The 24,896-nt window shown below is 46.1% G+C and overlaps 1 protein-coding gene across 3 annotated transcripts in view; it reads left to right on the top strand.

The window, feature by feature from the left end:
- Positions 1 to 24,896, top strand: part of ABCA1 (ATP binding cassette subfamily A member 1) — a 134,834-nt gene that overhangs the window by 85,406 nt on the left and 24,532 nt on the right. For 2 of the 3 annotated variants that reach the window (XM_058523695.1, XM_058523697.1), the window contains 19 exons: positions 297 to 502; positions 1,096 to 1,272; positions 2,771 to 2,993; positions 4,543 to 4,764; positions 5,843 to 6,047; positions 7,318 to 7,431; positions 9,326 to 9,497; positions 10,513 to 10,644; positions 11,582 to 11,724; positions 11,999 to 12,136; positions 13,020 to 13,240; positions 14,571 to 14,649; positions 15,537 to 15,739; positions 16,865 to 16,913; positions 17,105 to 17,218; positions 18,315 to 18,463; positions 20,162 to 20,286; positions 21,985 to 22,083; positions 24,670 to 24,859. In XM_058523695.1, the coding sequence (XP_058379678.1) occupies positions 297 to 502; positions 1,096 to 1,272; positions 2,771 to 2,993; positions 4,543 to 4,764; positions 5,843 to 6,047; positions 7,318 to 7,431; positions 9,326 to 9,497; positions 10,513 to 10,644; positions 11,582 to 11,724; positions 11,999 to 12,136; positions 13,020 to 13,240; positions 14,571 to 14,649; positions 15,537 to 15,739; positions 16,865 to 16,913; positions 17,105 to 17,218; positions 18,315 to 18,463; positions 20,162 to 20,286; positions 21,985 to 22,083; positions 24,670 to 24,859 (2,961 nt within the window). Of the gene's footprint in view, positions 1 to 296; positions 503 to 1,095; positions 1,273 to 2,770; positions 2,994 to 4,542; positions 4,765 to 5,842; positions 6,048 to 7,317; positions 7,432 to 9,325; positions 9,498 to 10,512; positions 10,645 to 11,581; positions 11,725 to 11,998; positions 12,137 to 13,019; positions 13,241 to 14,470; positions 14,544 to 14,570; positions 14,650 to 15,536; positions 15,740 to 16,864; positions 16,914 to 17,104; positions 17,219 to 18,314; positions 18,464 to 20,161; positions 20,287 to 21,984; positions 22,084 to 24,669; positions 24,860 to 24,896 lie in introns of all 3 variants that reach the window. The other variant, XM_058523696.1, reaches the window with a different exon arrangement.

The raw sequence follows: 24,896 nt of genomic DNA, 5'->3' as shown, positions 1-24,896 counted from the left end.
TTCGGATCCTGGGTGCAGACCTACATGCTGGTTGTCACACCACGGCTGTGGCAGTGTCTCACATACAAAATAGAGGAAGATTGGCACAGATGTTAGCTTAGGGCCAGTCTTCCTTACCAAAAAAAAACAAAAAGATCCATTCTTGGTTGGATATTGGAAAACGACTTTAGAGAGGATTAGAGAGTGAGGAGAAAAAAGTCATACAGTTAGCACTTCCCTCCTAGGATAGAGTCAGCTTCGGCCACGGCTTGTTTTCCTGGCCACCAGAGTTCTCATGAAGGCTGTTCTTCCATCAGTGTGTCAACCTGAACAAGCTCGAACCAATAGCAACAGAAGTCCGGCTCATCAACAAATCCATGGAGCTGCTGGATGAGAGGAAATTCTGGGCTGGTATCGTGTTCACTGGAATTGCTCCCAACAGTGTGGAGCTGCCCCATCATGTCAAGTACAAGATCCGAATGGACATTGACAATGTGGAGAGGACGAATAAGATCAGGGATGGGTAAGTTGAATCCCATCACACCAGCCAGTCTTGGGTGAAGTCAAGAGCAGCTAATATGACTAGAGATATTTTATTTTAACTAATAATTTGGTAGAAATTTCAACAAAAAATAACTCAGATTGGTGGCATGATTTTGGTGAAACTGGCGCATTCATTGCTGGAGACAATTACATCAAAGGTCATAGAATGTTATCTTTTGATTCAGCATTTCCACTCAAGGGAATTAATCCCAAGGAATTAAATCAACAGAAAAAAAGAAGAAAAAAGACTTTAGGTTCCCCATGCTAGCATTATTCATTTTTACAAAAAGGGGCCAACAACCAATATAAAAGGGAATAATTAAGTAAATTTTGGTATGTCCACTTGACGCAATGTTAGGTAGCCAATGGAGGGGAAGAAACCAAACCAACAAGTGGTATGCTGCTTCTGATTATATGTATTTAAAAATATGTGTATGTGTCAACTGAAACCAGAGAGTAACATACAAAAATAAAAATAGTGGCTCTGTAATGGTGGTAGGATTGTGGGTGATTAGACTTTTTTTTAATTTTATGGTTCTAAGGAATGTTTGATCACCTGTGGTTTGGTTTTAGGTACTGGGACCCAGGTCCTCGTGCTGACCCCTTTGAGGATATGCGATACGTCTGGGGGGGCTTCGCCTACTTGCAGGATGTGGTGGAACAGGCAATCATCAGGGTGCTGACGGGCACCGAGAAGAAAACGGGTGTCTATGTGCAGCAGATGCCCTACCCTTGTTATGTTGATGACATGTAAGTTACCAGTAAGCCACCATCTTTATGTAACTGGTTAACGCTGTCCTCGGATGGAGTGTCTATACAGACACACACACACACACACACACACACACACACACGCCAAAGGAGGAGACAGAATGCTTTGACTTTATTTTACGTGTGTGTTCATACTGGTGAAAAAATTGTTTTTGAAATTCTGTGAAGATTTTAGGAAATAAGATGCCAGGTGTAGGTAGTTGACAGTTTCAGCCACATCACAGACACGTGCACTGATCATCCTCCCTCCTTTTTCATCCGTGATTACCAGCACTTATATTTTGTCCACTCTATCCCTTTGGTAAAAATATGCACAATCTGGAAGCTTAAAATATGTCATGGCAAACGCATGCAAGCAAATACACCCATCCCCCAAATACAGAAACAGCGGTCTAGACCTATAAAAGGTAACATCATATAAATTTGTCCACTTCCTCTCTCTAAGTGGTAAACCACATTTTGAGACGATCCAAATAAAATTGAACAAGGCCGTTTGATCTTAGACTTTTTAGATAACCTTTTAGTGCTTAGTCATTAAGCTGCCAAGTTCTCATTGTGAGAACTGTGCCTGTGGATCTAATGATTTCCTGTAGGAGAGAACAGACAGAGGTGTAGTTATTACAGGCATCTGAAATATGTACTGTCTCTTCCAAATTCTGGAAATTCTCCTGTTCTCTGTTGTGATGTGTGTGTAGAGATGAGAGTGCAGAAGGAGCAGGCTGTTCTCCTTGCTTTTGCTCTCTGCTTTGCATGGAACAACTGTTTGCTTGCATGCCTCACTCTAGCTTTTCCAGGTCACCAGGAATTATCTTCTGTTTCACCTTCAGAAAGATTAGCTAGAATTTTCCGAAGGAAGACTTTTCCAAAGATCCACTCAGCCAAGATTTACTCTAGAAAGGAGATTTCAAGATGAGGGCATGATGGGGGCTCAGAGGTATTAAGGCCTTTGCCTGTTGTCACATAGCCAGTAAGTGTGTAAGTAGTAAAGCTGAGTTCTAGGATCCACGTTCTATGTCCCTTGTACTTCTCAGCCCTGCATTTCCTCTTCTAGTTTGGAATCTGAAATATTCCCGACAAGAGCTGCACCATCTGTGATAAGAGTTATGCAAGGCAAGTCAGTAGTGAGATGACCTTGGAGATATTGAACTTGCGTGAGAGAAGGAATTAGTTTTTGTTTTGTTTTGTTTTAGTACTTTAAAATAACCCACGCTTAGCTTAATTACATCTCACAGTTACCTAGTTACTAAAGTAGGCCCCCAAAGAAATTTTACTTGACAGCACTAATTTTTATCCCTATGATGCACTGCTCATGAAGCATTTGACAGCCTATCCGTCTCAGAGTCCGGAATGCCTGCCCACCTTTGGCTCAGTCGTGGTGGTGGTGCTCTCTCTTGCACGCGGGCCCGGAGACATTGGCCCTGAGTCTGGCTCACACTTGTCTTTAAATCCCCCCGCCGCCCTTCCCCGCGGCCTCCAGCTTCCTGCGGGTGATGAGCCGGTCAATGCCCCTCTTCATGACGCTGGCCTGGATCTACTCTGTGGCTGTGATCATCAAGGGCATCGTGTATGAGAAGGAGGCGCGGCTGAAGGAGACCATGCGCATCATGGGCCTGGACAATGGCATCCTCTGGTTCAGCTGGTTCATCAGTAGCCTCATCCCTCTGCTTGTGAGCGCCGGCCTGCTGGTGGTCATCCTGAAAGTAAGGCTGCCTCACTGGCTCCTCCCTGCCAGGGAACTCCTTAACAGCTCAACACTGGCTACGTATGTGAGGAGAAGAAAAGTGAAGATTCTTTGGGAGGGAAGGGGTCGTACATGCCATCTCCTGCAATGCCCTCATTTTATAGTTGGGGAAAGTGGGGCCCAGAGAGGGGCAGTGACTTGCCCAGGGTCAACCCAGGTGGTTAGCAGCTAAGCAGGACTAAAACCCAGGGCTCTTGCTTCCCAGGTAACTGAACTCTGCCATGCTGTTGCTTGGCAGTGGGTTCATGGCAGTATCTGAGAGCATCTGCGATGCAGGGCCAAGCCCTTGGGCGCTCTGGAGCATGTACAGCTTGTTGGGGCTGTCTGTCATTGAGCTGAAAAATCCAGCCCTTTAGCTTCCCCCAGGGCCTCCCTCATTCACACCCAATACCCCAGACCTGTCAATCAATCATTGGAAGGGTGTGTCCCAGGGCCAGGCAGCTCTCTGCAGCTGTGACAGACCTGGAGGAGTTGTCCTCCTCCAACTAGAGGCTGTCTGCTGACAGCTAGGCAATAAGTCCCCCTTGAAGGTGACTCTGGGCAGTGTGTTTCTGTGTCTAGCTCATACATTAAAAGGTTTATATGCCAATTTTCTTTCTCCACAATCATTTCATTTAAGGATGCATCATGTAAAAAAAAAGTTTTTAAAGAGAGGGGAGTGCAAAGGAATAGAAACTAACATTTAATTTAATACTAGCTACTCTTTGTTACAAATGAATACTTACTGATTGCCCAGCACTGCGTAAAGCACATCACATGTGCTGTCTTATCATATCCTCACTAAATAACCCATTTAACATGCAAGGAAATGAGGCCAAGGAAGGTTAAGGACTTCACTGAGGTCACCCAACGGTATGGCAGAGCAGTTCTTGCTAAAATCAGTCGCCTCTCATGCTCTGATATCTGACTGCAAAGACCTGGCTCTGAGTGGGGAGTGGTCCTGTGGCTGGTGAGAGAGAGCTGCTTTGGGACCACTGCGTGCTGGTGGGTCCTGCTCAAATATGCCCAGATAAACTGGGGAGAGATAAACTTGAAAGGTCACCAGGAGTTTGGATGAATGTGGGAATGTAGAATCCATGGCAGGTTAGCAAGGAGGATAATAAGATTCCCTGGCCATTTTTCTTGGCTTTTGGAGGGAGGAGTCATGTAGGATGCTGTCTCCCACAAGTCTTTCTTGCTGCCAGGAGTCATAGTCCTTATGAAAGGAGAAACCGGGTAATATTATTTCTTGGAGAAATGAAGAACAAAATTGTCCTTTGAAACGAACCTTGATGAATATCAACCCTGGACTCTGTTTTATTCCTGACTCTACCATTGTTTTGCTGTGTGGTCTTGGGGGTCATTTCTCTTCTCTAGGCTTCAGTTTCCTCATCAGAAAAATGAACAGCACTGTTCCTCTATTTTGTCTCTAGGATGAGTATGAATAAGCCCTAGCTTCTTCCCATAGATCATGCAAGGATGTGCTTGCTTGTTGAGGCAGCATATTTAATGGGTCTCTTCCTTCCCAGTTAGGCAACCTGCTGCCCTACAGCGACCCCAGCGTGGTGTTTGTCTTTCTGTCCGTGTTCGCCGTGGTGACCATCCTGCAGTGCTTCCTGATCAGCACACTCTTCTCCAGAGCCAACCTGGCGGCAGCCTGTGGAGGCATCATCTACTTCACGCTGTACCTGCCCTACGTGCTGTGTGTGGCGTGGCAAGACTATGTGGGCTTCACACTCAAGATCTTCGCGGTGAGTGACTCTGGCGCTTCTGCAGTAAGCTGCAGTCACAGCCACCTTGGTATTTTACCTCCCCTTTTAGTCCAAGCTGAGAACAGAAGATAAAAGAGTCCCTTCCAATAGGCCTTGAACCTCAGTTCTAGATTCTAAGCTCCTTAAAGGCAGGGGTTGTGTCTATTAAATTGCTTATCTTTAGCCTTCTCAGTGAATGCTGTCGAATTGAATAGAATGGAATTTTTTTAGAGAGCCAGACCGCACTGTGAACCAGGCTAGGGATAAATGGCATTGAGGAATGCTTTTAGATGCCATCCCCACCTTTTATCTCCCAGCTCTGTTGGCCATGTTAAGCTCTCCACAAAGTCACAGCCTCAGATAGAACGGAAAGCTCTTGAGGTCAGAGATGGCTCCTTCTTGACTCTTGTCTTCCTTGTGTTCAGTATGGGGTTTCGCTTGAGTAATGTTTTCTGAACTGAAAAAGACTGAGGAGCAGGTGCCCCATCTCCCCACCAATCCCTGACTTCAATACTCTGTTCCATTGTACAGAAGAGTAGGGACCTTCGAGGGTGTGCAAGCTATAAGAGCAAGTTGCCAGTTGTCCTCTGAGTTTTTCACAGGATGCTCCAGGTGCCTCAGTCTGGACCCCTTAGACAGCAGCAGCCCCAGACAGGCTCCTATGACACTGAGCCATCACTGGCTGAACAGGGAGCTTGAGAAGACCTTGATGAATATGTGTGTGTGTGTGTGTGTGTATGTGTGTGTGTGTGTGTGTGTAGGTAGGTAGGTAGGTGTAGGGCGCAGGGTTGCTGAGCCCTTGGGGCATCTTTGGAAGCATAAAATTCGAAAAGTTTTATATTCCATCATACATACATTTCTGAAATGTGTATGCATAATGAGTGGTTATAAATAGAATCATTTTATATGCTGCCAGGAAGCCCACTCCCCTAAAGGGACTCTGTAGATGAATACTTCCATATCTTGTAATTGATCCATTTGCAAATTCAAATTTCTCCAGGTGGAATTTACATTAGAAATGATAGAAAAATGAGAGAGACAAGGAGATGGATAAGTGACTTTTGCCTCTTTCTCACAGAGCCTGCTGTCTCCTGTGGCTTTTGGGTTTGGCTGTGAGTATTTTGCCCTTTTTGAGGAGCAGGGAATTGGGGTACAGTGGGACAACCTCTTGGAGAGCCCCGTGGAGGAAGATAGCTTCAACCTCACCACCTCGGTCTCCATGATGCTGTTCGACGCCTTCCTCTATGGAGTGATGACGTGGTACATCGAGGCCGTCTTCCCAGGTACACTGAGCCTCCACACTGCTTTAGCCCTCTGCTGGGGAAGTGTGATTTTGAGGTGCAGAGCTTTCCTCCTTTTGTGCTGGAATTTCTGCAGGGCCTGGGGCTCCTGGAAGTTGGCTAGGGCTTTAGACTCGTGGCAAACAAGTAGATCAAAGAGAAGCAGCTAACGCTAAAAGTGTAATTCTTAGTACTGATATAGCTCTCATTTCCTGAACACTGTGCCAGGCACTGTGCAAAGTGTTTTGTATATTTTGGTTAATCCTCGTAAGACTACTTTGAGGGAGTTACTCTTATAACCAGCTTTTGTAAAGGAGAGAACTATGACTCAAAGAAGTTAAGTAACTTGCCCGTGGTCACATGGCTAGTAGGTGTTGGTGTTTGGAGGTGAACCCAGTTGGGAGATTCCTCCCACTGCTGACCCAGTTCTCTCATTCTGTATCCCCAGAGTTACCATTAGTGGAGGTTCTGTTTCCTGAGTATAGTTATGCGTTGCTTAATGATGGGGACATGGTCTGAGAAATGCATCATTGGGCGATTTTGTTGTGCAAACAGCATAGAGTGTGCTTACACAAACCTAGGTGGTATAGCCTACTACACACCTAGGCTGTATGGTACTAATCTTATGGGACCACCGTCATATATGCAGTCCATCGTTGACCGAAATGTTGTCATGCAGTGCATGACTGTACAGCCTGTGAATAATAAGGTATATTGGCTCTAAGCCCTTGCTTGTGATTTAATCGAATTAGTATTCATAAAAATTCACTTTGATACTTCCCTTAATAAATCTCCTTGATCAAGACCTGCCTTGGATACATTTGCATATAGATCAAATTCTGAAAGAGCAAGGTTTAACTTTTTGGTTCACCTTCTGATATTCTTCTGAGGGAGTGTACATGAAATGTTTAATTACCCCTACCTGAACTTCCTGCACTGAATATGCAATTTTGTGAGATGAAGATCTGGATTCAAATTCTGAGTCTTTCACTTACTGGCTGAGTGACCTTGGGTAGGCTTCTTGTCCCTCAGTTTCCTCATCTCTTAAATGGGGACAGTAACTGCCTTGTGGGGTTGTTTGGAGGATTCAGTGAGGTGCAGAACATATGTTATACATACTAGGTCTCGGCAAATGTTAGCTCCCTCTTCCCCCACCTCCATTCCTGTCTGTCCCGTCTCCAAAGGCTGTGTCAAGGAGGGAGTGGTTCTGGCTGGAATACCTCGGGAATGCTGGGATGTGGCTGAGCCTGGCTCGCCTGTGCTCTGCTTTCAGGCCAGTATGGAATTCCCAGGCCCTGGTATTTTCCTTGCACAAAGTCCTACTGGTTCGGCGAGGAAAGTGATGAGAAGAGCCACCCTGGTTCCAGCCAGAAGGGAGTATCGGAAAGTAAGTACTACTGACCTGCTCTCCCCTTAACCGAAGTGCTGCCCCAGGGACTGTGGGGCAAGGGATGGCTCTTGCCCTTTAGAAGAGCCTAAAGTCCCTCTAGGGGCCCCCTCTAGGGGCAGAGGAATCACATGCAATGCCCCTTTCCAAATTGTCCCATGTCATTTGTGTCCAGTGCTGTTACTTATTGAGGAGTCACCATCTGAGTCCCTGAGGGCCATTTCCTTTGCTTGGCTTCTAGGAAAGTGGCTCTTGATCTCTATACCTTCATCCCTCCCACCCTATGCCCACACTTTTCATAACACCCTAACAGCTAGAAGGAAGAAGTAAAGACACTTGTGACTGTGGAACTGTAACCTCGCTGCCTGCCTTGTCATAGTGATCGGTGTATGAGCCTGTGTAGACTGACAGCAAGTGGCTGCCACAGAGCTCAGCCGGTGCTTCTTAATGTTCTCACCCTTCATTACCCAGAGCCCCAGTCCTCTCCTGGCTCCTGACTATAGGGAGAGGTGCCCATAGTGCAGCAAAGGCTCTGCCTTCTGGGCTGTTTGTTTAGGTTCTTGGGAGGAAACTCCATCTTTGTCTTCAGTTTCCTAAGTAGTTAATAAGTCTCTCTTCTGCTGATCTCTTCTGTGCCTTCCCCTAGTCGCCAGTGGCACAGTATGATGTTCCTTGGCAGGCACACTAGACTGCTTACAGCTAGCCTTTGCCCGCTAGTCCAGCTGCTTCTGCTGTTCCTGCTCTTCTTGTCCAGCCTCCTCTCTATACTTGGCTTCTGGACAGTCACCTAGAACTTCTCACAGTTGTCGGACACGTCACATTCTTCCACACCTCATGCCTTTGTATGTACTGCATCCTCTCACAGGAGGACCCTCTCTCCAACTTGCCTGCCTTCTAAATTCCTACTCGCTCTTCAAGATCTAGTTCAGTGCCCCTTCCACTGAGTAGCCCTTCTAGATTCCCAGGAAGTCAGTCACTCCCTCCTCTGAGATTCCATGGCATTAAAAAAAAAAAAACAACAACTTTTTATTTTAAAATAATTACAGATTCACAGGAAGTTGCAAAAGCTTCTATGGGTGGGGGGTGGGGGTGAAGTGTGGTGTCCTTTGTACTTTTCCCCCAATTTGCCCCGGTGGTAACACCTTGCATAGCTGTAATACAATATCAAAACCATGAAATCGACATTGGTACAGTTCACAGACCTTCAGATTTCACCGGGTTTACATGCTCTCATTCACATATGTGTATTTAGTTCTGTGCTTTTTTATCCCATGTGTAGATTTGTGTAATCACTGGCTCAATCAAGATGCAGCACTGTTCCATCACCCCAGACTCCCTCATGCTACCCCTTAATAGCCACAGCCTCCTTGCTTCCTCTCCAACCCCTGACACCTCTCAACCACTAATCTCTTCTCAACTTCTACATTTGATTATTTCCAGAATGTTATATAAATGGGACCATACAGTACATAACCTTTGAGATTGGCTTTTTTTCACTCAGCATAATTCCCTTGAGATCCATCCAAGTAGGGATGTGTATCAGTAGTTCATTCCCTTTCATTGCTGAGTAGTATTCCATAGGGTGGCTGCACCACAGTTCCATGGCATTTTTAGATATGTTTTTTCAACAGCTTTTACCCATCCTATATTTTAATTGCTTGTCAAGTCTTTTCCCCCCAATAGACTGTGAATGCTCCTTTATCATTGAATTCCTATCGCCAACACTACTGCTTAAATAGGCCCTAAATAAATGTAGTCTGCGTGCTGCCTGAGAAACCAGAAGTAGCCACGGAGAGAGAACAGTTCTAAAAGTGCAAGTGTAGCCCCCTGTGTGTGTACACTATACTTGTCAGTATTTTCTGTGGGTTCATTCTTGTCTTCTCTCTTCTCACAGTCTGCATGGAGGAGGAACCCACACACCTGAAGCTGGGTGTGTCCATTCAGAACCTGATGAAGGTTTACCGAGATGGCATGAAGGTGGCTGTTGATGGCCTGGCCCTGAATTTCTATGAGGGCCAGATCACCTCCTTCCTAGGCCACAATGGAGCTGGGAAGACCACCACCATGTAAGAAGGGGATGTGGCTCTCTCGGAATCAGCCACAGGAAGGTTCTGTAGTGCAGTTAGAAAACCATACCTAAGGACCTTGCATTGGTCACTGGGGCAAGGGTAGAGCACTTGATTGAGGAGTTGATGAGTGTAAAAATATTATCTCCTACAAGAGTGCTCTTCAAGTGCTGGTTTTTGCTCGATGTTATTTCTTCAGCCTAAAACAGGCTGGGAGCCTTTTGATGATCTTTCCCATTTAGTTCTCAGAATTCTACAGTGTTCTTGAGGTGCCTGAGGCTGTGACAGCTCTGAGAAAGGGTCTCCTTTTAAGCTGGTTTGGTCAGAACTATGAAGCAAGAATGTGGAAAGAAAGATTGGATGTGTTGGAGGGAGGAACTCTGTCTCTGAGCAGATATGAGAAACCTCTGGAAAGCTGGCTCTACAGTTGCCCTCTCTGGGACCCACAAGGGCCTTATAACGGATGCAGCTTCAGAAGGGAACACGGGCCATAAAAGCACCAGAGTTAGCCTCAATGGCTTTCAATGAGGTCCCTCAGCCATTGCAAAGGGTATATCTTTGGTGGTGACTTTCTTTTCCTGTTTTTCTTGTATCTTTTTTTTGTTAATGCAAAATTAATGTATCATGAATGTTGCAGAAATTTTTTAAAAGGCACACAAACATCCTACCAGCTAACAAAAATTATTTTTACCTTTGAATAATTTGTTCTGGTCCATTTTACATAGGCGTACAAAATGTATGTTTTAAAGTGTACTTTCCCTTGCAAATTGGAATCTTCATTTAAAAAATGTTCACACTGAAGCTTCCATTTCCAGCACATCATGCCACTCTAGTTATTTACCAGAGCAAAGACTTCTTTGCTTTGTAGGGGTCTGTGGGGGTCCATTAGAAAAGTGGGGATGGGAGGGTTGAGTCCTCTGCTCTGTCTGCCCTGGCTCTGCAGCCTGGAATGGAGCATCTCCAGGGGAGATGGGGTTTAATGCTGACTCTTGTACTTCTTAATTTTTGTCCTCAGGTCAATCTTGACTGGGTTGTTCCCTCCCACCTCGGGCACTGCCTACATCCTGGGGAAAGACATTCGCTCTGAGATGAGCAGCATCCGGCAGAACCTGGGGGTCTGTCCCCAGCACAATGTGCTGTTTGACATGTGAGTACCATCAGCTCTTCGAGGAGCAGAACCTCTCTGGATGTGTGTGTTGTGAGTCATGGCGGAGTGGGATGTAAACATTTTACCTTCTTTGGTGGTGGCAGACCTGGCCTTCCTGGACACGTTGAGACCTGGTTGTCCTTCAGTTTTAGGAAAAGTAGGAGGTGAATTGTTGGATGGGAGATGTTACATCAGTCCAGCAGGTGGATGGGGGCTTGGGAAATGGTGCTCTCCATTATCATCATTCTGGAGGGCAAGTTAGCCCATCCTCTCTCCTGCCACACACATCTCTGATGCCAGCTGCAGCTTAACCCCCAGACCTGGCAGTGCCCCAGGGCCCTTAGTATAATGGCCTCACAAGTTTCCTGCTCAAGACATTTGCGTCCATTTGGGTTGCCCCTTCAGCAAGTAGGGCCCCCAGGGAGCCCTCATGGTGGAGCAGAGAAAGACCTGAGCTCTGTGACCTTGGCCAAGGACTTTTCCCCTCTGGGCCCCAATTTCCTGTTATCTAAAGTGAGCAGCTCGGGCTCATGCCCTTCACAGGGGCCTCCCTCCTCTCAGGATCTGAGGTCCTTTGAGGTTCAGGAGGGTTGCCACAGGTTAATGGAGATAAGCCAGCTGTGTGGTTGATGGGGCTCCAGGGAGGGCCCTTTGAAGAGCTGAGATTTAAAGTTGCAACTGCCTGATGCACCGTGGCCGGGCCTGCTGGGAATAGGCAGGAAGTGACTTGTCACCTTTCAGCTTTGGCTTCCTGAGCAGCTCATGTGGGTGCTCACTGTTGTTTTACTTCGAATCCTTGAAGATTATTTTTCAGAAGTGATAAAGTTTAAAAAAAAAAAGGTGAAGGGTGGGGGAATGTGCCCATTCTCTTCTCTTCTGGCACTCAATTCTGGTATATCCTGTGGGGCCCAGAGCTGACCTGTCCCCCTGTCCTTAGGCTGACTGTTGAAGAACATATCTGGTTCTATGCCCGCCTGAAAGGGCTCTCAGAGAAGCACGTGAAGGCAGAGATGGAGCAGATGGCCCTGGATGTCGGTCTGCCACCCAGCAAACTGAAAAGCAAAACAAGTCAGCTGTCAGGTGAGGCCCTGAGCTGCCTTCCTCCCCCCCGTCCCCTCCCCTGCCACACGCACATGCACACATGTGCACACACACGCATACACACACACACACACACACACACACACACACACAAACACCAGCTGCCCCAGGGTCCCTGGCCCCGGGGGTAGGGAGTGAGTCAGAAACATGTCCTGAGCCTGTCCCCAGGAGGGCGCCTCCATTCCTCTCTCAGCACTTCTGCCTTCACTCGCTGTCTGGGGCTGGTCCTGGAGCCTCTCTCTCTTTCTTATAGGTGGAATGCAGAGAAAGCTGTCTGTGGCCTTGGCCTTTGTGGGGGGATCTAAGGTTGTCATTCTGGATGAGCCCACAGCTGGCGTGGACCCTTACTCCCGCAGGGGAATATGGGAGCTGCTGCTGAAATATCGACAAGGTAGCTGAGGTGTATTTATTCTCTGTTACGGGCTGGGAGGGATGGGGGGAAGGAGAGGCTCTCCCTGTAGCTCAGGGCTGTTCTTGCTAGAGCAACAGAATTGCCTCTCAAGGAAAATGCAGAACTTCTTAAAGCTCTGTGCTCACCCATGGTTTGGAGGTGGGAGGCCTGGTTTATAAAACACTTAAAGTTTACCCTTCATTACCTAAGGGGCTGCAAGATGAAGAGAAACTGTGATAAAGGGCATCTCCTCTGGGTCCCCACAGCCCCCAGTGCTACCTCTGGTGTAGAACTTACCCATGTGTATTATAACTATGTCCCCTGTAGACTGAGGTTCCTGAGAGCAGAGGCTGTGTCTTTCTTTATCTCTGTCCCAATGTGGTACACTAAATTTATGTTTGTGGGAAGAGTGGATGAGTAAATGAATGGCTGAGAGAGAGGTGCAGGAGCATGGTGGGCATCTAGAGATGTAGAAGGTATATAAATTACCACCTCTGGTAACAATATGAGGAGCATAGGCTTTGGAGCCAGCTCTTGGTGGCCCTGAGACCTTGGGAAAGTCATTTAACTTGCCTCAGTTTCTCTAACTACAATAATAGTAGTGCCTACCTCATAGAGGGTAAGTTAAATGAGAACGCATGTAGACTACCTAGCACACTGCTTGGCATGTAGTGAGTTCCCAAATAAATGTTCCTGTTCTTATTTCTATGAGGATGCAGTAGCTGTACTCAGAGCTTTGTCATCCTAGGGGTCATGGCCGCACAGGGTCTCAAGTCTTTCTCCCATGCTTACCCCTGGTAATATTTCTGTAGCCCTGGCCACTGCAATCAATGAGAACTGACAGGGCTTACCTGTCTCAAGTCCTTGTATTTTTGCCTGGCAGGCCGCACCATTATTCTCTCCACACACCACATGGATGAAGCCGACATCCTGGGGGATAGGATTGCCATCATTTCCCATGGGAAGCTGTGCTGTGTGGGCTCCTCCCTGTTTCTGAAGAACCAACTGGGAACAGGCTACTACCTGACCCTGGTCAAGAAGGATGTGGAATCCTCCCTCAGTTCCTGCAGAAATAGCAGTAGCACTGTGTCGTACCTGAAAAAGGTGAGTTGGAGTCTCAGTGCTGGGCTGGTGCTGGGTCCGGGGAGCCAGGACTTGTTGGCTGTGAATGGCTTGTCCACCTCCACCCCACTCTGCCACATTGAGGCCACCACCTCCCTGCTCTGTGGTCCCTTTGGAATCACATCATGCCTCATACGTAGAAAGCTCAGGAGACTTCTGTTCCCATTGTGCCAGCTCTGTTGAATCCTATTTCCTTTTTCCTTTGGAGGCACAGTGAGTGATGGAGAAGGTCCTTAGAGGACTTTATTATGTCAAAGAAAGGAGACTTGCCAAGAGTTAAGAGCCTTGGCTACAGAATGCCCTGCTGTTCCTGTTCATTACCTTTAGATCTCGTTGACCTTAACTTTTAAACTACAAAACAGCAAATATTTATGGAACACTGATTTCATGCCAGACACTCACTCTAGCAGACTCTGGGCATAAAAGAAAATAATGATAATAATTCTTTGTAGCATTGTTTCCATTTACAAACTTTTTTTTTACACCTATCATCTCAAAGTGCAGAGCAACCCTGGGAAGAAGGTGTGATTATTATCCCAGAGGAGGGAGGAGAGGCTGGTAGGGGTTTGGTAGTTCATTCAAGGTCACTCAGTAGGTAAATACAGAGGTGGGACCAGAACCCAATAACCAGGTACGTTTTCTCTCTACCACAATACATGCCTAAGATTTATTTGTTTGTTGAAACCAGTGTTGCCTAAAACATTTACATGCCAACTTTGAAGTCCGGTCTACTTATTTACCTTTTAACTAGCACCTGGTTACTCAAAGCGTGGTCTGAGGACCAGCAGCATCGGGATCACTTGGGAGCTTGTTAGAAGTGCAGACACTTGGGCCCAGCTCAGACTTACTAAATCAGAATCTGCATTTTAACAGGGTTCCCTGGTGATTAAACACACATTAAAGCTTGAGAACCACTGAACTAGACAACTTTCCAGGTAATGCCCGAGATGGCCGGTGAATGCCTGGGTGCAGCATTCATCAGCAGGCCACAGTTCTGTTGACAGCTCTGCTTCCCGGCCTCTCGTCCACACAGCACACGTGTCAGACAGTGGCCTCGGAAGCCGTGGCTGCCCAGTTGCATGCATCCCAGGAGAAGCTTTTTGCTCCAGTTCCCACACAGTAGAGCCTCTTGGAAGTCCTCCCTGGCGAAGGTGGTGGTGGCTGTACCTTGCTTGGTCCCTGACCCATTCTCACCTCCTTCTTTGCCATCAGGAGGACAGTGTTTCTCAGAGCAGTTCTGATGCTGGCCTGGGCAGTGACCATGAAAGTGACACGCTGACCATCGGTAAGGACTCTGGGGTTTCTTATTCAGGTGGTGCCTGAGCTTCCCCCAGCTGGGCGGAGTGGAGGCAGAGGAGGAGAGGTGCAGAGGCTGGTGGCGCTGACTCAAGGTTTGCTGCTGGGCTGGGGCTGGGTGGCTATGGGGGAGGGTGCAGCTTGGTGGCAGATTGGCCTAATGCTTGCTGGAGAGCTTGGGGCTTGGTCTGGGAGCTGGCAGGGCAGTGTCCCAGAGAGCTGAGATGATGAGGGGTGGGGGGATCCCTTAGGGGAATGGATCTGGCTGGCCACTGGAGACCAGGAATGAGGAGCTGAGGGCCAAGCCAGTGGGGAGGGATTTAAACTCAGGACCTCAGGAGAGTGAGAGCCCAGGAGATGAGGAACAGCTTGCTGGGTTTTCCTCAGGAGGCATGTATAGGAGGCCAGTGTCACCAGTAGCACATATGCACCAGCAGCCTTTATCCTAACAGCAGCCTTTATCCTGGCCATCTCTGTCCAGGCCTAACAGCTGGCTTTTTCCAGGAAGAATTCTCCTTCCATGAACTGTTTGATTAATTCTCTGTTGAAGTAAAAAGAAGGAGGCTCCTTTTAAAGGTTAGAGAAGGGTGAAGAATCATTTAAGGTTCCTTTACTTATGTTTTCCATTGGAGAATCTTAGTGTTTAGGCAATAGACACCAGGCTTTCAACCTCAAAAAGTCACCCACCCATCCACCTACCTACCCATCCACTCATCTATCCACGCATCTACCCACCCAACCACCTCCAATGTGCTTGGCTTTGGTGACACAAAGGTGAATAAGACGTAGTCCTTGCCCCCAGGAACTCTCATGCCAGAGATGAACACGTGGAATGACTTAAATTATCTGAGACAGGTATGGGGCATAGTGTATGGGGCGGCAGGCTTCTGAGGAGTAGGAAAGGGAGAAGGTGGGAGATGGCTGGCCCTTCATGTGGGGCCTCTGAGCTGGCTGAGCCATCTTTGTGCTTTGGTCCCTACAGATGTCTCTGCTATCTCCAACCTCATCAGGAAGCATGTGGCCGAGGCCCGGCTGGTGGAAGACATTGGGCATGAGCTGACCTATGTGCTGCCCTATGAAGCTGCCAAAGAGGGAGCCTTTGTGGAACTCTTCCATGAGATTGATGACCGGCTCTCAGACCTGGGCATCTCAAGTTATGGCATCTCAGAGACTACCCTGGAAGAAGTAAGTTAAGTGACTGACTTTTGGAAGATAACAGGCCAACAATTTCAAGGCCAAACAGGCAGCCTGCGTTTCCACTGCGAATAGAATTACCATAGAGCTGTTCCTTGAGCCCTTAGGTCCTTGGCATCTGGGTAATGTTGGCCCCAGTTAACCCTTTAAGGTTGTAGTAGGACATAGCAGGAAGGAGGTATTAGGATTGCTCCCTGATGTGACTGTGCATAACCATGCATAGGAAATGGCCAACATTTATGGAAAATCTACTTGTACCAGGTTCTAAGCTTGGTGTTTTCTGTTTTGTTGTTGTCGTTTTTAAATCATTGTAACTTCATTTAATTCTCATAGCAAGATGAGAAAGTGGACACTCGAATGCTAAGCTAGGATTCAGAATCGGGGGTTTTGGGCTTCAAAGCCCATGTTCTCCTTATTGTGCAGCAATGCCTCCCTTTAGAGACACAGCATCACAGACCTTGAGGCCTGGAAGGGATATAAAAGTTGTCTGGCTCAGTGGTCCCCACGCTTGACTGTGCAGCAGAATCATCTGGGGATATCACTGACAATAAAAATTCCAAGGCTCAGCTCCAGGGTCTTTGAAACAGAATTCTGGAGGTGAAGCCTTGATATCTGTTCTTTTCTTGCATGCTTCCTCGGCAGTGGTCTGTAGATCAGAGGTTAGAAATCGTTGGTCTAGTTCAAATTCTCTTCTGATGTTTGATCCCTGCCATAACATTTCTAGTCATGGCAAACCCATTGTCTCCTGATCATTCTGTCTTGGATAACTCATCATGGTGCTAGCCCACTCAAAGATTTGGGGTCAAAGACATGGAGGAAGCCGCTTGACTCATTCCCTGTAGGTTCAGAACAAATTTCTTCTGCTTCAGTGTCCTAATGTCATCCCTTTAATTTGAAAATGATTGTCTAGATTGATAGCTCTTACCACTGAGGAAATGTTCTCTAGTTAAAAATGGCTTCTTTCTCCAGTGACTCTGACAAGTGTTATTAATAAATGAGGCTTCTACTTTTTGTCTGTAAGGCTAACATGCCATTCAGTAATGTAATAATCATGGCAGTGATGGTTGCTCCCATATCATGGTGCTTATAATATTCTCACTTACCCTTATTTTTCAGATATTTCTCAAAGTGGCTGAAGAGAGTGGGGTGGATGCTGAGACCTCAGGTAACCCTCCAGGGGGTGCCACACCCTCTCTGGCCTGTGCCTCCTGCAGGCTGCCTTAGCTCACCACTGTAGTACCTTTCCCTTTGAATTTTTTTATGACATTATTATTTTTAGTGTGATAGGTTTGTTACAGATGGGGAGAGTTTGTTTTGTTAGAAATAAAATGTGGGATTCTTTTCCTTTGCCTTTAGATGGCACCTTGCCTGCAAGACGAAACAGACGTGCCTTCGGGGACAAGCAGAGCTGTCTTCGCCCTTTCACTGAAGATGATCCTATTGATCCAAATGATTCCGACATAGACCCAGGTCCGTTTGGGCAAGATCTGTGTTTCATCGCTTGAAAGTGAATTTCTCTCAAGTTCTTCTCTGGTGTCATCTTTTGATGGCCTTAAACCAGGATGATAGATGCCTATAGGGTCCAAAGGGAAGAGAGAAGATGAGAAAAGCCACTTCCCGTTTCCAATGTGTGCATACGGTCAAACCTGAAAGAGCCTGGTCTCATCACGTCCTTCATTGAGCTAAGATCTTTCTCTCAAGATTCACATCAAAAGATGCTCCCAGAGTCCTCTGAATCCATTTATGATCTTTTCTGTAGAGTCCCAATTTCTTGCATACATTAGAGTCCCAGTTTAGTTGTTGAATAGATATTCTTTGAATGGATGGATGATTTTGAAAGAGTTAGAGAGGTGAATTTGCTTTTAGAGTTGATTGTACCCTTATACTTAGATATTTTGGATGAGTATGTCCCTGTGTGTTTGACTGGGATGGAGAAGGGGAGGCAAGAAATCAAGCAATATTGGTAAGATGTCAAACACTGCAGTTAGGAATCATTTGTGTAAGATGAGGACTTCTATAAATTTTTGGGAGCAGAAAGCTTTCCGGCTCTCCCGATCTCTGCTCATGTGAGTGTGTGGCTCTCATGTTCTCCCCGACTTAGTACGCTCTCAGCTGTCAGTACTTAGATCATTTGAATGTCTTCACCTTTTACCAAAAATACCATAGATGGGAGACAAATTGCCATTGTGTGTCCTCAAGTATGTCAGCCTACAATCGTGGCCTGTTTTGTAGAATATTCTATAAGAAATTGGGATGACTTGAGGCATCTGAATGACTGGATGTAACACCCAGTTAGGTGTGAACACATCTCTTCACTTGTCTCAAGGCACTTTCATTTTCTGCACTCATCACACAAGAACTAAAAGGTAGAGACTACTGTTGTTGCACATTTGAGTCATAACTTTTCCTTGGACATGGATTTCTCATGAAAGCCCTCGACTTCTGAGATAGTTTTACCTTCAAATGCAAGCCTCAAAGATAGTTGCTGAAAATGCCAGAAGCAGGAGCATGGTGACGTCAAAAGTGCCTAAGGTAATAGGTGACCCTCAGCGTTGGCTTCTTGCAGAATCCAGAGAGACAGACCTGCTCAGTGGAATGGACGGCAAAGGCTCCTCCCAGGTGAAGGGCTGGAAACTCACACAGCAGCAGTTTGTGGCCCTTTTGTGGAAGAGGCTGCTGATTGCCAGACGGAGTCGGAAGGGATTCTTTGCTCAGGTGAGAAGTACTATTCCTGGCCAAGAGCCTGGGCTTCATGGGTGGTCTCCCTGACCAATGGAGGCAGGATAGCATCGTGGTTATGAGACGGATGCTGGAGCCAGATTATCTGTCTTTCAATCCCAGTTCTGCTTCTTGCCACTTGTGTATCTGCTGGCAAGTTAATTCTCTGTGCCTCAGTCTCCTCATCTGTAAAATGGGGATAATAATAGTACCTGTGACATGGAGTTGTTATGAGGATTAAAATGAGTGAGTGCTTAGAATGGGCCTCACATTAGTAATTATTATTATTTTGTTGTTGTTAGTTTTGTTGTAGAGGAGAGAATAACAAGGACAAAGTTTAGAAAACCTGACTGGGCAAATTCAATTTTCATAACCTGAGACATGATATGTCAAGTCCAGATGTACTTGACATATGAACTTATTGGAAACACGATTTTTCTCTAAGTTGATGTTTAACTGCAAACTGATAGAAAAGATAACCAGAGGTCAGAAAAAATCAGTAAACAGAGACGACTCATTACACTGTTGCCTGCGTGTCAGTGTTTGCATGCTAACTCGCTTGGTTAGGAGAGATAAAATTATTCCATTCTGTGAAATCAAGAAGTACAGAGGAAGAGTCTGCAGAGATTCTTTCCTGCAGACTGTGTGGGTAATGCAGAGGCGAGTTTGGAGCATCCAGACCTGGATTTGAATTCTGGTTCTGCTATTTATCGGCTTTGTGACTCTGGGCGAGTTACTTAGTCTCTGTGAGCCTCTGTTACCTTGTTTGTCGATTGGTGATAATGATACTACTGCTTAGGGTTGTAGTGATAATTGAATGAGAGAATTCTCATTATAGTACATTCCCATGTAATTATTCACTCAGTGATAATTTTCTGCATTGAAACTCTAGGATATTAGAACCAGGGGCATCATTTAAATCTTTTTTTCTAAGGATAAATTTATTAGGAATAAATGGAAGGAGCTTAGAGTTTACCTATAAAGTATGTACAAGTCATTTATCTCAGAGAAGGTACAGGTATAAAGTTTGAGGAGGTACAAGAAGGATTTAGATAATTATCCTTTCTGAGGCCATCAAGGGAGATAATGGCTGCTATTCCCTTTCATTGGAGACAGTGCTGTAGAGTGGTTTTATCAGAGTGTGGGATCTGAATGGGTCATCTAGTCTCAGGCCACAGATTACAAATGAGAACACTGAGGCCAGAGTTGGAGGTGACTTCACATGGATACACTTGTAGTAGAGGCAGAACCAGACTTCAGGTCTTCTGGCCTCTGGTCCAGGGCTTGTCTCAGCCTTCCTCTGAGCTGAGCTGGGCTCATGGCCCAGTGTATCTTTCTCAGGTTTTCAGAGGGAAGAGGGCAGGACCCAATGTTCTGAGTCACCCTGATGTGTGAGCACTGTTTACTCTGTGAAGTTCTCAGCTCAGCGCCTCTACCAGGTGGCCATAGTCTCTGGCCTGGTGCTGCTAGCTTCCAGAAATCCCTTGAAGGGAAGAGGTTTAGTTTTCAGGCTCCACTGCTTCCAAGCCACCAAGAATGCCTTGGTGGAGCTTGGCTATGGGCCCTGTGCTCCTCACTTGCGTGCTGGCTGGTCTGGGAGGCTGAACGCACTCAAAGGAGCTTGGCGTTTGGCCTCCTTTCTAACACCTGCCCTTCTCCTGTGATTTCCCTTCCCCCTCTACCCGCTGGTTATAGATTGTCCTGCCAGCTGTGTTTGTCTGCATTGCCCTGGTGTTCAGTCTGATTGTGCCACCCTTTGGCAAGTACCCCAGCCTGGAACTTCAGCCCTGGATGTACAACGAACAGTACACATTTGTCAGGTATGTGTTTGCCTTCTGCGCCCAAGGAGAGAGGAGAGCTCAGGCAGACCAAGAGTGTTTACTATGCTGAGGGCCGAGGGGAGGTAGACCCAAGAATTACACAGTGGAATGGATTTTATCAGCTGTGGCTAAAGCTAAAGCTACACAAACTAATATTGGATGCAAAGAAGAGCAGTGAACAAACCTGAGATAATAGTCCTCTGTGGCCACCAGAGCTCCTTTCCTCTTTATACTGCAGTTGTCAGGAACAGTCATATGTGTTTTATGTAAATAATCTGCCCTTGCAAAAAAAATCTTTGAGCTATGATGTATTTGGATATTTATTTTGTTGTTAGTGCCGAGTGGATTCTGACTCCTAGTGACCCTGTGTACAGCAGAGCAGAGCCCTACCTGGTCTTTTTGTGCCATCTTCTCACCTTCTGGCGCTCTATCAGACAATGCTCCACTGCTGTTCATAGGGTTTTCATGGCCAATTTTTTCAGAAGCGGGTGGCCAGGTCCTTCTTCCTAGTCTGTCTAGTCTGGAAGCTCCGCTGAAATCTGCCCACCATGGGTGACCCTGCTGGTGTTTGAAATACCCGTGGCATAGCTTTCAGCATCACAGCAACGTGCAGCCACCACAGTAGGACAACCCACAGACAAGTGGTGTGATCCCCTGACCGGGAAATGAACCTAGGCTGTGGCTGTGAGAGCGCCGAATCTTAACCACTAGACCACCAGGGCTGGCGTTGGATATTTATAGCTATATTTAATTTTTGTAGTTTAATCACAGGGCTTCCATACACTGTCAGAGAATTGCACCTCCAGGTTCTTGTTTTCTGCACAGTACAATTCATGTATTTATTATCTGTTCTTTTAGGTTGTAGATATTGGCTAGTGTTTGTTCCTTAGATAAAAATACTAGCTGCGCTGTCACAATCCAGTGCACAAACAAAAGGACAAACGAATTTCTCCATCTCTTTACACAGGAGTTTTCTTCAGTCCTGTAGTGTTTATAGACTTTTAGATGGGGGAGGTATATCAGTGAAGTAAAAAGGGAAGCTTAAAAAAAAAAACAGAAAAAAAATATAAACGTGAATTGGCCTCTTTTCTCTAACTCCATGTTTCCTTCCTATTTAGTTCAGTTTTACTGTCTTCTTTCCTTTCCCAGTTGCTGACTCTGTGTTGCCCAGGGCTGTGGAACATGGGCTGGTCATGTGTTTGTAATATGTGCCCAGTGTTGTTTGTGTTTTCTAGTTGTCCACGCAAACATTCATCCAAGAACATCTGCCTCCATTTTCCTAGAAAATCCTGGCTGTCTGTGCCTAATGGATAATTAGGCATATCCAAAGTATTTTTGAAATACTGATCCTTAATGAGTTTCTTTACTTCACATTAAAATACATATGTAAATATGTATATGTATGTGTGTGCATACATGTGCACACACACACGCACACCTTCATACATGTAACTTATTTACGTAAGCTTATTTACGCAAGCTCCACTTTGCAGTGCTGTATGTTACCTTGATAACAAATATATGGCCAGAGTCTGAGCTCCTTGTGGGTGGGTTCCGTGTTTTATTCGTGTCTATCTTAAGAGCTTGGCACACAGAAAATACTTAAGAAAAAAAGTGGTGTAATTTAGAAAAACTTTCCACCTCCCCCTTCCTAGTTTTAATGAATTGCTGAGCTGGCTGTCTCTCATGTACCTACAGTAATGACGCTCCTGAGGACGTGAGCACCCAGGAACTCTTGAATGCCCTCACCAGAGACCCTGGCTTCGGGACCCGCTGTATGGAAGGAAACCCAATTCCGTGAGTGTCGCTTTAGACCCTCCATGGCTGGCTTCTCGTGCTCGTCATCTGGTGTGATCTCTGATACACTGACTGCATTTATCAACTGCATGCCACACAGTGACCACCATCATTTGCTCTTGGGATCATTTTTTATTTTAAAAAAGCTAATCAGAACATCTAGGAACACACATAGTAGACTAGGAGAGTCTTCTAACATCCTGCAAAGCAAATCACTACAGTCCTTTGTCTACTGCTTTAGAAATTAATATTTAATTTAATTTCACTTTATACTTACTGATAAATGCTTTTTCCCTTTTCTCCTTCCCCCCAACTCCTGTACCTGAGTGCAGAGATAGGCTACCATTATTATATTATTTGCAATTTTGCTTATCAGCTTCTTCACTTTAACAACCTGAAAAGATGATGTATTAATTTTTATGAAAATGGACATTTTCTTCTTTTAGAGTTGCATATTTTTATCATTCTTTCCTTAAATCCTTTTTTTAAAAAGTAGTCAGTGTATAAATAAATTCAGCAAAATACCTATGTGACTCTAAGTGTGTATGGGGGACAGGTATGTCCAGAGATCTTTGTGAGTAAAGACAGTGAAGAGAGAGGAGGAGCTTCTGAGAGAGCTGAACCATGGCAGAGGTGGGTTCAAGTTCCCAGGCTCAGGTAGAATTTGCAGTTGAGATTGTTAACCACTTTGAGGACTTATGGAGAGTGTGGAAGGGTGTAGGAAGATTGCAGAAGGGCTAACTTGAATTCTAGGTTTAAAGAGAATATACTGACCCTGCCAGTGACAGACCAGTGATTGTGATACTTGTGTGTGCAAGGTTCTAGAGCAGATTTCTAAATGGATAGATACTATGTACTTGTTAGCTCTTGTTAATTGGATACTTACTAAACATTTGTTAGTGCTTAATACTTAATAGGTGGTAAGTCCTAGCAGTCAATATTAGTTCCTAGAGAACAAGATGACCGAGGTGGAGAAAGACACAGGGACATCCTATCTGGATTTCACAAGACTTCTGGTGAGAGTCCACTTGAAGGCGAGATAGAAGAATGAGATGAGATGATAATAGAGTTAGGTGGCTTCATTACACGCCTGCTGAACAATATGGACTCATAGATTGATGCCAGCCTAGGAAGGATCTGTGGGAGCCGGGTCTGGATTGAGAGCTAGCCTACAGAGACAAAAGAGGTGCCACCCCTGACATCAGAGGCTCTCAGACTTGAGGCAGAGCACCGCTGAACGTGTGTTGAGGGCAGTCTGACGTATGGGCCCCACTCTGGCAACTCTTAGGCTTTTCAAAAAGTAGTAGAACTGAGGGAAGTTTGGCTGGGACATTTCCCTGTGGCATTTAACTTTGTCTCAGACAGTCATTTTTCACAGGTTTTAGAGTGTGAGTTTCTGGAGGGCACCATGTCTTAGTTTGATTTTTTCGTTTTGTTGGGGTGCTTTAAAGAGAGAACTAGAGAGTAGCCCCCAAAACTGTTCCATTTGATACAAGAATAATATAAAGACCGTGGCTTTGCTTTAAATTGTAGCATTTTGGAACTGGAAGGGACACTAGAAGTGACTTGTTGAAACGTGACTTGTTGAAGTCATGTTTATACTTTTATTTTACTAGTGGAGGAAATAAGCGCCAAGAGGGCGAGTGACTTGCTGATGGTCTCACGGTAACTCAGGGCCAACTCAGGCATAAAGGCCTTGTCTTTTGTCACCTGGGGTGCTTGTAAACAACCTAGCTCTTCATGTACCAAGCACTCTCACCCCCACTCACACCCTCCAATTTTTTACTTGTGTTAAAACATAAAGTGAATCTTCCCATTCTCCACCAGATTTTCAGCACGTAGAGTGTAAAATCCAGGCTCCTTCCCAGGCCTATGTCATCTGGCTCCTGCCTGCTCCTCATGTCCCCTCGCTCTTCCTCATGGCTCATCACATTCCAGCCACACTGCCTCCCTGTGCTTCCTCAAACACAGAGCATTTCTTCTGAGGGACTTTGTACCTACACTTTCTATCGCCTTTGCTCGTAGTGTTCTTCCTCCCCAAATCTTTTCCTGGCTTGTTCTTTCTACTCGTTTATGCCTTAGAAGAAGTATTACCCTCTCAGGAAGTAGTCCTTCTCCCCACTCAGTGTCCTCTTATTTTTGGCTAAGTGATATTACATATTTATTTGTTTATTGTCAAATTCCTCTACAGGAACACAAACTCCCTGAAGGCAGCGACTTTGTCTTGTTCACCCCAGACTCTCAGATATGCAGCACAGTGTCCGGCACATAGTAGACACTCAGGAACTATTTGTAGAGTGAACATATGGGCTGTGACCGTGTGCTGGTGGATTGGGTTGACTGCAGTTCAGTATATGAGCATTTGGGGCCTCTTTGCTTTCCATCATCCTTATCTGTAAAATAGGTTTGCAGCTTACAAGTGTCTGAGGGGGTAGAATAATCAAATGAGATTGTGCTCATCCTTTCCAAATGGAGAGGGGATGGATGCATGTTTGTGGTTGTTATTGATTGATCCTGCGCTCCTGAGGCAACAGGAGAGACCAGGCCCTCTCAGACGATCCTACCCTTGATGTCCCCCCTTTGCAGAAACGTGCCTTGCTCCGTGGGGGAGGAGGAGTGGACCACAGCCCCGGTTCCCCAGACCATCAGGGCCCTCTTCCAAAATGGGAACTGGACGATGGAGAACCCCTCACCCACCTGCCAGTGTAGCAGCGACAAAATCAAGAAGATGCTGCCTGTGTGTCCCCTGGGGGCTGGGGGGCCGCCTCCTCCACAAGTGAGTCACTCTCTGTGTGTGAATGAGCAGGTGGGGG

This window comes from Diceros bicornis, chromosome 28 (genome assembly GCF_020826845.1).
Source record: "Diceros bicornis minor isolate mBicDic1 chromosome 28, mDicBic1.mat.cur, whole genome shotgun sequence".
Classification (NCBI taxonomy): domain Eukaryota; kingdom Metazoa; phylum Chordata; class Mammalia; order Perissodactyla; family Rhinocerotidae; genus Diceros; species Diceros bicornis.
This window is presented reverse-complemented; position numbering and strand designations above follow the sequence as displayed.